The sequence below is a fragment of the Nanorana parkeri genome, unplaced genomic scaffold, assembly GCF_000935625.1.
Source record: "Nanorana parkeri isolate BGI_ZX_2015 unplaced genomic scaffold, ASM93562v1 scaffold900, whole genome shotgun sequence".
Classification (NCBI taxonomy): domain Eukaryota; kingdom Metazoa; phylum Chordata; class Amphibia; order Anura; family Dicroglossidae; genus Nanorana; species Nanorana parkeri.
The window spans coordinates 285,787-296,415 of record NW_017307168.1 but is presented as its reverse complement, the minus strand read 5'-3'; the positions used below and the strand labels follow the sequence as shown (position 1 = coordinate 296,415).

At 46.4% G+C, this 10,629-nt stretch overlaps 1 protein-coding gene across 1 annotated transcript in view; it reads left to right on the top strand.

Moving 5' to 3' along the window:
- The first annotated feature begins 5,008 nt into the window (after positions 1-5,008).
- SUGP1 (SURP and G-patch domain containing 1) overlaps positions 5,009-10,629 on the top strand; it is a 37,327-nt gene continuing 31,706 nt past the window's right edge. Inside the window, exons 1-2 of the mRNA XM_018565920.1 lie at positions 5,009-5,090; positions 8,240-8,395. Coding sequence (XP_018421422.1) covers positions 5,069-5,090; positions 8,240-8,395 — 178 coding nt within the window. The 5' untranslated portion in view covers positions 5,009-5,068. The remainder of the gene's footprint in view (positions 5,091-8,239; positions 8,396-10,629) is intronic.

Sequence of the window (10,629 nt, the reverse complement as noted above, 5' to 3'; positions counted from 1 at the left end):
CTTTTTACAGCCCGTCGCATTTACTGCTTGCCAAATATATCAATTGAAGTCAAAGGGACCACACAACAATGCTTGGCACACAGTTGTGGCACAATATTTCATTGTAAAATCCTCCTTGGGGATCAAACAAAACAACAAGCCTTCAGGAGGCAGTAGTATTGACTCCTGAGGCGTCTTCAGTAGTGATGGTCCGAACACCCCTGTGTTCGGTTCAACTGCGAACTTTAGAACATGGAAAAAGTTTGTACTCAATGCAAATCTATGAGGGTAGAACTTTGAAAATCATTTGACGCCTTTTTGAAGGCTTATTTGCAAGTTAATGTCCATAAAAAGTGTATGGGGATTCGGGCGCTGCCCTGGGGGACATGAATCAATGAAAAAAACACTTAAAAAATAACAAATTTTAAAAGCAGGAGCAGTGATTTTAACATCACTTAAAGTGAAATAGTAAAAGTGAAAAATACCTTTCAATATTGTCCCTGGGGGGTCCCCTTAAACTGCCTGTAAAGTGGCAAATCTGTACGATGTATAGAACCTGCTTCAGCAAACATGACATTTCTAAAGGAAAAAAAGGACATAGAAAAAAGGAAAAGCATGCAGTTCCCCCTCCCAAACAATACCAGGCCTTTTAAGTCTGGTAGGAATATTAGGAGGGACCCCATTTAAAAAAAAAAATTTGGGCTTCCCCGCAAAAGTCATACCAGACCCTTAAGGTCCCCCCCTGCGATACCAGGCCACATGCCCTCAGCACTGGGAGGGTGTTTTTCCAGGGTCGCCAAGGGCCTCATTCCCACTAGCCCTGGGGTTTTGGTTGCTGAAAAATAGCCTGGCCAGGAAGGGGGTCTAAACACCTGGTCTTGAAGTGGTTAATCCAGCGTCAATCACGACATCCAGCGTTGTCCACGACGACTCGACGAAATAAAAAAATAAAACAATAAAAAAGAAATAGAAAAATGAACATAAAAAAAACCCGACGATGACCGTCCCGTCCGTTTGCGACGAACACCCACCACAGAATGGTATTTTGACTGATGCCGGCAACATATAAACAATTGGGCTGAGCTAGCAGTGACAGCTAGCTCCGCCCAACTGTTTACAGTTGTAACAGGTGAGGCATGATTGGGCAAAGTCATAATGACTTTGCCCAATCATGGCTTTCACAGTTCTATGTGCCCTGATCGGGCAAATTCTTGTACCTGATCTATGGTGGCGGTTTGCTATCTCAGCATTCGCATCGGCTGAGCAACTGAACACGCCTCTGGATTCCTGTGAACCAGCTCTAAACCTCCTCTAAAAAGCGATTGACCATGGATCATTTTTCAGAGGTGTGTATACCTCCCTCCTGTGCAAACAAGGCCTTAGTGGACTGGAGGTGGCAACAGGCATTAATTGGCATGGCAGTATCCAGTATTATAAATAGGCAGTGTCATCCTGGGAGAAAAGGCAATAGGACTGATACTGTTTTCCTCCTTTAGAGTTCGGATCTGTACAATGTATGTCGTTCTAACGATCTGAAGGCAACAGTATTGTATTTTATGGGCCCAAACCCACTGCTGTGCTCAGTGATCTCGCACTGCGTTCAGCGGCACAAAATAGGAGGAGAAAATTCTTCGTCCGAGGTCAGTACTTCTGCATTTTCTGCTGGGACTGAAGACTGAGCTAGGAAGATAAACTGTACACTTTACAGATTTAAACATTCAAAGTGACACTAAATTCAGGAGTTAAACCTTAAAAATGCATTCTAGTACCTTAACTATTAACAAAAATGTATCTTATTTGTGTATCACTGAGCTGTAGATCCTCAAATCATCTCTGAATTGGCGCTGACACTGTCCCTCCTTCTGGAGGGGGGCTACTTTTGTTTCCTCTGGTCCTGTGTGTGTTGTAAAGTAACCAACGCTACAAGCACTACAATCTCAATACAAAGTAGTAAACTAAACATGAGATTGTAGTCTATCACAGGAGAGAGCTTGGAGCCGTGACTACTTTACAACACACACAGGACCAGAGGAAACAAAAGTAGCCCCCCTCCAGAAGGAGGGACAGTGTCAGCGCCAATTCAGAGATGATTTGAGGATCTGCAGCTGAGTGATACACAAATATACACTTTTGTTAATATTTACGGAGTTTGAATGCAAATTTAAGATTTAACTCCTGAGTTTAGCATTACTTTAAATGTGTAAACGGTAACACTTTACAAACCATTATCTGCACCTTTTTACACAGGATCCTGTGTAGATATCAATATTTTATTACGCCCATGAGCCTCAGCCACACGCACACTGGGCTTTTATTTGCATCTGGAGATTCCTGCAACACAAACCAGCATATTTCCATGACAGGAATCCCAGGTGTGTCTGTATACTGTAGATGTGGCCACTGTGCCTGTTCAAGTTAATGACAAGCTGACATCGGCCACATCTGTCTGTGGCTGTCTGCATGTAATCGTAAATGGAATATATCCCGTAGTTCGAGATAGATGACTGTCCCAGGATGCAGACAGATTGCCACCAGGGACAAGCATCTCCCCTTATTCGCAGGTAATTGTTCCATATAGGTATTAACTAGATGAGCAGCGCTAGAAATCAAAACAAATCTACACCAATCCCAATCATGGGGATCAGTGTATGAATTTTGGGCAGTTCTTGATAAACCGGCTGAAATTTACACAGCGTGTGCCTCTGTCGGGACCCTTTCAGCCGGCATCCCTCGATCAGCTGCTCAAAGCAGCCGGTGGGAAAATCTTCGAACGAGCAGAGGCGGCAGCCAATGAGCTACAAAGCAAACAGTGGGAGATTCCTCGATCAACGCACGGAAGCGTTGATAGAGGAATCTGTAATATTTTCTTCGTTCAGCGCGCTGGTTGCACAGAGAACATACCCTGTTTCCCCGAAAATAAGACCTACCACGAAAATAAGACCTAGTACTATTTTTGGGAATTGCTAAAATATAAGACCTACCCCGAAAATAAGACCTAGTTGTGGCCATTCCGAGGGCCGGTAGTGGCATAAGGGGGAACTTGAAGAGCCGCGGGAGAGGCAGGAGAGAATCAGCGGTGCCAACGAAGCCAGCGCTAGAGGACTGGAGGGTGCAGAGCTGCATAAGCCGATGCCTCCTCTATAGCGCCGCCTCCTGTCACAGGCAGAGTGATACCAAATGCACTTTGCTCATTCTGGCCAGCGATTGGTTAGCAAATTGCTCTTGGAAAGGTAAGGCACCCCTGATTGCCCTGATCACCATATTTTTGTACATGAATACATGTAGACTGTTGTGCATGAATAAGTGTGGATTGTTGTACATTAAAAAAAAAAAAAGACCTACCCCGAAAATAAGACCTAGTGTGTTTTTTTGAGGGGAAACACGGTATTACAGTGCATGGCCAGCTTAAAGGTGGTCAGAACACCTCTACATGTCCACAGTCACCTTTCTACTTTACAATTGCACAGATGTCAATTTGGCAGAACAGTGTAAAAAGAAATTGGCATTCACTGCGGCAAAAACTGTCCGTGGCTAAATTTTGTAAGAGGTTCACACAAGTGTCACCTTTAGGCCCCATTCACATGGGCGGTCACTGGTGATTGTTGCCAGTGGAGCAAAATGCTGCAAGCAAACAATGTAAATGAACAGTCGCGGTAGCTGTCAGATTTATACTCTGTCCAAATCAATGCCCAGTTCACATGTAACTGCTCATCCTGAACCTGGACACAAACATGTTGAGTCCAGGGACAGCGTTTCTGGTTGCAAATGACTGAATTGAATAAGAATCATAAAGCACAGACCCTCCATTTGATCTATATAGCGAGCTGTAAAATGATTTTGACACCAGCAAGTCGATCAGCCACTGTGGAATGCTATCAGGGAAGTGCTTAGACATTTTACTACCTGGCTGGGGCGTGGACCAAAGCAACCAGAAGGTGGGTAGGGGAGACAGTGCCGACAGACATGAGAGTCCTCTGCATCACCCCATCCAGTTCTTACCAACCTGGGACCCTCTGACGTCACTGGTTGCCAGGAGCTGGATGGGACACCGGCCATAACGTCCCAGTTCTTAGCAGCCTGGGATGCTATGGCCATAAAGGGGGCAGCAAACACACTACAAACATTGTGTAGCTCCTCTGTCTGCCGTCCCCCCACCATGCGGCCCAAAGAGATGCCGCCTGAGGCAACAGCCTCATTATAGGGACAGCCCCCGAATGCTATCAATCATTTCTGCTTGATCGAACGAAGTCTGTGTGTCAGGGTGCCCACACATCTTACGATAATCATACGATAATCGCGGAAAATCCCGCGATCGTACGATTATCGTAAGGTGTGTGGAAGGCGTGCGACCTCTACTACTGTAAGGTCGCACGACTTTTAACTTACAAACATGTTCGAAAACCAGCCCAGCATCGTACGATGTTCGGCGGGTGTGTAGCATGTTCGTACGATAAAAGCCGGACGAGGGTCGGGCGGCTTGCGATTATCGCAAGTACGATCTGCCTGTCCAAGATAGGCAGATCGTACGTTTTTTTAATTACCTTACAACTATTGCAAGACAAAAGTCTTGCAATGGTTGTAAGGTGTGTGCCCAGCCTCAGACAACCCAATATAATACAGATTGATTAACGTAGGTGATATGTGCTGCATAGTTTAATCAATGATAAACTGCTTGTTTGCAATCGCTTGTATTAAAATGATCACTAATCGATAGTATATGCCTAACTTTAGAAAGATTTGAAACAGATGGGATTAAACTTTCAAATTAGTGCAGTTTAGCAGTTACAGATTAGGGTGCTGATCGTGTACTTGTATTCACTGTTAATCTCAGTCGCATTTCTTACGTAAACATCTCATTGTTCGCAGTTTATGATAAATTAAAGATGACTTTAGCTGAATGCGGTAATTTTTTATTTTGAAACACATACCGAGCGTCCGAGTATACAAAACCGGCGAAGTCACTGCAGCACCTCTCAAACAATACCAGCAACAGCAGTAGCACAAGCTGGACTACGACTCCCGGCATGCCCCGGAACCGGAAGAGCCTCTGCTGTTATGAGGAGGGTTTGGTGATCGGGCAGAGAGCAAGATGGATGTCTGGAAGGGTGCAGGTATTAATGGCTTATCCCTCTGCATGAGCTGCACTATACCCTTACGGGGCTCTTTATCTGTGTGTTCGGGATAACTAAGGGGACTAGACATTTACAGGCACCATTATGAGATGACTGTACAAGACACTGTGGTGCATTGTTTGGGCAGTATACAGAAGTATAGTGCACACAATCTGCAGTGTGTTTGTTTGGTATGTGCGATTTATTGTAAGGCATATGCGTTTTACAAAGTATACATACAGCTTTTCTCAACCAGGGAGCCTTTGGAGGTTGCTGGGGGGTTGTTTGTGCATACCAGAAAAGTAACCGTTGACACCAGTGATCTTTTTAGCTGTCTGTAAGGGGGGTGGCCTTCCTACTGACCACCAATGCAAGGAGCAATTTTCCACACTGACTACCAATGTAAGGGGCCTTTTTTATTCCACTGACCACCAGTGTAGAGTGCATTCTGACCACCAACATAAGTGGACATTTTTCCCACTGATCACCAGTGTAAGGAAACATTTTCCCACTGATCACCAGTGTAATGAGCATTTTTTTTCACTGACCACCAGTGTAGAGGGCATTCTTCCCACTGATCACCAGTGTAATGTGCATTTTTTCCACTGACCACTAATGTAGAGGGCATTCTTCCCACCATTTATCACCAATGTATGGAGCATTTTTTCCACTGACCACCAGTGTAGAGGGCATTGTTCACGTTCTTCCCACCACTGACCACCAATGTAACAGGATATTCTTTCCACTGATGGCCAATGTTAGGGGACGTTCTTTCCACTGATGGCCAATGTTGTGGGACATTCTTTCCACTGATGACCAATGTAAGGGGACATTCTTCCCACTGATGGCCAATGTAAGGGGATGTTTTTCCCACTGATGACCAATGTAAGGTGACGTTCTTCCCACTGATGGCCAATGTAAGGGTACGTTCTTTCCACTGATGGCCAATGTAAGGGGACGTTCTTCCCACTGATGGCCAATGTAAGGGGACGTTCTTCCCACTGATGGCCAATGTTAGGGGACGTTCTTCCCATTGATGGCCAATGTAAGGGGACGTTCTTCCCACTGATGGCCAATGTTAGGGGACGTTCTTTCCACTGATGGCCAATGTAAGGGGACGTTCTTTCCACTGATGGCCAATGTAAGGGGACGTTCTTCCCACTGATGGCCAATGTTAGGGGACGTTCTTCCCATTGATGGCCAATGTAAGGGGACGTTCTTCCCACTGATGGCCAATGTTAGGGGACGTTCTTCCCACTGATGGCCAATGTAAGGGGACGTTCTTCCCACTGATGGCCAATGTAAGGGGACGTTCTTTCCACTGATGGCCAATGTAAGGGGACGTTCTTCCCACTGATGGCCAATGTAAGGGGACGTTCTTTCCACTGATGGCCAATGTAAGGGGACGTTCTTTCCACTGATGGCCAATGTAAGGGGACGTTCTTTCCACTGATGGCCAATGTAAGGGGACGTTCTTTCCACTGATGGCCAATGTAAGGGGACGTTCTTTCCACTGATGGCCAATGTAAGGGGACGTTCTTTCCACTGATGGCCAATGTAAGGGGACGTTCTTTCCACTGATGGCCAATGTAAGGGGACGTTCTTTCCACTGATGGCCAATGTAAGGGGACGTTCTTTCCACTGATGGCCAATGTAAGGGGACGTTCTTTCCACTGATGGCCAATGTAAGGGGACGTTCTTTCCACTGATGGCCAATGTAAGGGGACGTTCTTTCCACTGATGGCCAATGTAAGGGGACGTTCTTCCCACTGATGGCCAATGTAAGGGGACGTTCTTTCCACTGATGGCCAATGTAAGGGGACGTTCTTTCCACTGATGGCCAATGTAAGGGGACGTTCTTTCCACTGATGGCCAATGTAAGGGGACGTTCTTTCCACTGATGGCCAATGTAAGGGGACGTTCTTTCCACTGATGGCCAATGTAAGGGGACGTTCTTTCCACTGATGGCCAATGTAAGGGGACGTTCTTTCCACTGATGGCCAATGTAAGGGGACGTTCTTTCCACTGATGGCCAATGTAAGGGGACGTTCTTCCCACTGATGGCCAATGTAAGGGGACGTTCTTTCCACTGATGGCCAATGTAAGGGGACGTTCTTTCCACTGATGGCCAATGTAAGGGGACGTTCTTTCCACTGATGGCCAATGTAAGGGGACGTTCTTTCCACTGATGGCCAATGTAAGGGGACGTTCTTTCCACTGATGGCCAATGTAAGGGGACGTTCTTTCCACTGATGACCAATGTAAGGGGACTTTCTTTTTACTGATCACCAATGTAAGGAGCGTTCTTCCCTTTACCGGGTGTTCGCATTGGACGGGTCTTTTCTGCCCGTGCGTGCCCGCTAGGGGGCGCCCGCGAGCAGAAAAAAATTGCCGTCTCGAGACGGCAACCCGCAGATGCTGCAGTGCCGTCCGTCCGTTTTTTTACTACGGGCGGACGGCAAGAGGTTAAGGAGCGTTCTTCCCGCTGACTGCCAATGTAGGGAGCGTTCTTCCCACTGACCGCCAAGTTTAGGAGCATTCTTCCCACTGACCGCCAAGTTTAGGAGCGTTCTTCCCACTGACCGCCAAGGTAAGGAGCGTTCTTCCCACTGACCACCAAGGTAAGGAGCTTTCTTCCCACTGACCACCAAGGTAAGGAGCTTTCTTCCCACTGACCACCAAGGTAAGGAGAGTTCTTCCCACTGATCAAAAGTGTAAACCTGGCCATACACTGTCAGTTGTATCTCTTTCAGCCCTGCGGGAAACAACTCTCGAAAGTCTGTTGTAATCTGACAGCAGTGGGAGTGTCCCATTGTCAGAATACCTGATCAGCTGATTGGCTGCAGTCACTGTTTGGCTGTGATTGTTTTTCGACTGGCCTGGCTGTTTTAATTGAAAAAAATATATTTTATGCGTAGATAAGCAAGGGGGTGGGAGGTAGGGGCTGATTGCTAAAAAATACCTGTCTGCTCCCTGCCTTGTGATGCATGGTTTATAGAAGCATGTTGCAGGTCCCTTGGGTTCTGTACTCCAAATATAGATTGTTGAAAAAGTGTTATGATGTCAAAGTTTGGTTGAGTTTCTGTTGATGCTCCTAAAACAACTTCTGTAATATGATGTTAAAACAACCTTTTCCAATTTTCCTTTAGGGTTAGGTGGAAGACGGTTTGCTTCTGCTCCGCAAAAACCTGTAAAACCAAGTGATTATATCCAGTACCAAGAGGAGCTTATAGAGAAGAAAAAGAGGGAGATTGAGGCCAAAACACAAAAACAAGCTCAGAAATCCACTCCAAGTACCCCAGTTCAAGGCTCAGTGTAAGTAACAGAATACTCATTTTAAGAGAGAAAGTATAGCTTTTTAAGCTGAAATGATTCTTTGCTTCACCATAACTATTTGTGTTTCAAGTGTTCTTTATTCATTTGATAATATACATAACCGGGGGGTGTGAAAAAACCCCAAACTTGCCCAAGGGCTAAAGTGGGGGCCGAATCTACTTGTCACAATACAAAATTATAGTTTTAATCAAAACAAGGGATGCACTAATACCATTTTTTGGATATCAAGTACTGATATTGCTTTCGGCACTCGCCGATACCGAGTATCGGTGCTTCCGTTGGCATGGAGCAGGCTTCCCAGGCAATCAGGAAGCCGAGCATGGTGTAATGACATGTTACCCGGCTTCCTGATTGCCAAGGAAGCTGGCTCCATGTTGTTTGGCCGGCTTGATTGTGATGTGTCGGGAAACCAGCTTCCCAGCCAATCGGGAAACCGGGTGGCGTGTAATGACCTGATTGGCCGGAAAGCCAACTCGATGCTGCTTGGCCCGGGAAGCCGGCTTCCCAGCCAATCGGCAAGAAGCTGGCTTCCCGGCCAATCAGGAAACCCGGAGGCGGGTCATTAGTCGCTGCCCCGCTTCCTGATTACACGGGATCTCCAACTCCCGTCAGTGCACCTAAGAGCAGTATCACGTTCTCTAATTTGCATTAGTGCGTCTGCGCGGGCATCCGATGGCATAAGCGCCATTTTGTCGAAATCTCCAATGGATGTTACGTTACGAGTTAGCCATTTTGACAGAACAATGGACGTTCTTCGTCTGCCCTACGGGCTCTGTGGTGAGCTCATGTGCTGTGGTCACGGGTCCCCCCTAGGAGCAGGAGACCACGAAAACCACGGCCGGGGGGGCGAACATGATCATAAGGTAATGGTAGCCATACACTTTACAACGCAAGACTTTTGTCTTGCGAGGGTTGTAAAGTAATTAAAAAAAACGTACGATCTGCCCATCTTGGACAGGCAGATCGTACTTGCGATCATCTGAGGGGCTGGCTTCCGATGAATGCAATGAGGGGCGGGCTTCCGATCACTGCAAACGGGTAGTGTGCGCGTGCACACACCGGCCTGTTCGGCAGTTGTCGAACAAGCAGGCCACTAACCCACCGAGAATCGTACGATTCCCGGCGGGGTTTTCCAGCCTGCTTGTTCGACGGAAGACGTGCGACCGTACAGTAGAAACGGTCGCATGCCTTCCATACACTTTACGATTATTGTACGATCGCGGGATTTCTCGTACGATAATTATACAGTGTATGGGCACCTTTTACTATTGCCTTTCTGTCATTTCGAAGCAGTCTGGCCATTCTCCTCTGACCTCTGACATCAACAAGGCATTTTCGTTCACACAACTGCCGCTCACTGGATCTTTTCTCTTTTTCGGACCATTCTCTGTAAACCCGAGAGATGGTTGTGTGTGAAAATCCCAGTAGATCAGCAGTTTTTGAAATACTTTGATCAGCCCGTAACGCACCAACAACCATGCCACATTCAAAATCACTTCAATCCCCTTTCTTCACGCATTCTGATGCTCAGTTTGAACTTCAGCAAGTCGTCTTCACCACGTCTAGATGCCTAAATGCATTGAGTTGCTGCCATGTGATTGGTAACACAAATTGCTATTCAGCCAAGCAATTGAACAGGTGTACCTAATAAAGTGGCCTGTGAGTGTAGATTCCCTGCTGTAGCATGCAACAAACCAGTACTTTCTGGGGATAAGATGAAGCGTTCATCTACAGTTTTTCCCTACCACTAATTTTTTGACTGTTTTATCTATAAAGAGTGGAAAGTACCAACTCGGCAGTTTGATTTGCTATGGCAATTATGGTGGTACCCCTTTCTGGTGGAGTATACTAAGAAGTGAACATCTCTGCCTGTGGTGGATACTCCGGGTTCTCAAATAAGGCCACAGGTATTCAGGTGGAGGAGTCCGTTTCCTTTAAAAATCCTACAGAAAGGAAGGCTGAAGCCGTCTTTAGATCTATGCACATGGTAACAGGATTTTTATTGTGTTCAGTTTTAGCATTGGCACTTGTTTCGCAAACACTAAAGGTGCCCATACACCTGCCGATTATCGTTCGATAATCGGCAGGTGTATGGGCAGCGTGCGACCTCTTCTACTGTAAGGTTTCACGACATTTGTCTTCCGAGCTTGAAAACCTGGCAAAAATTGTATGATTTTCTGCGGGTTGGTGGTGTGGTCGGGAG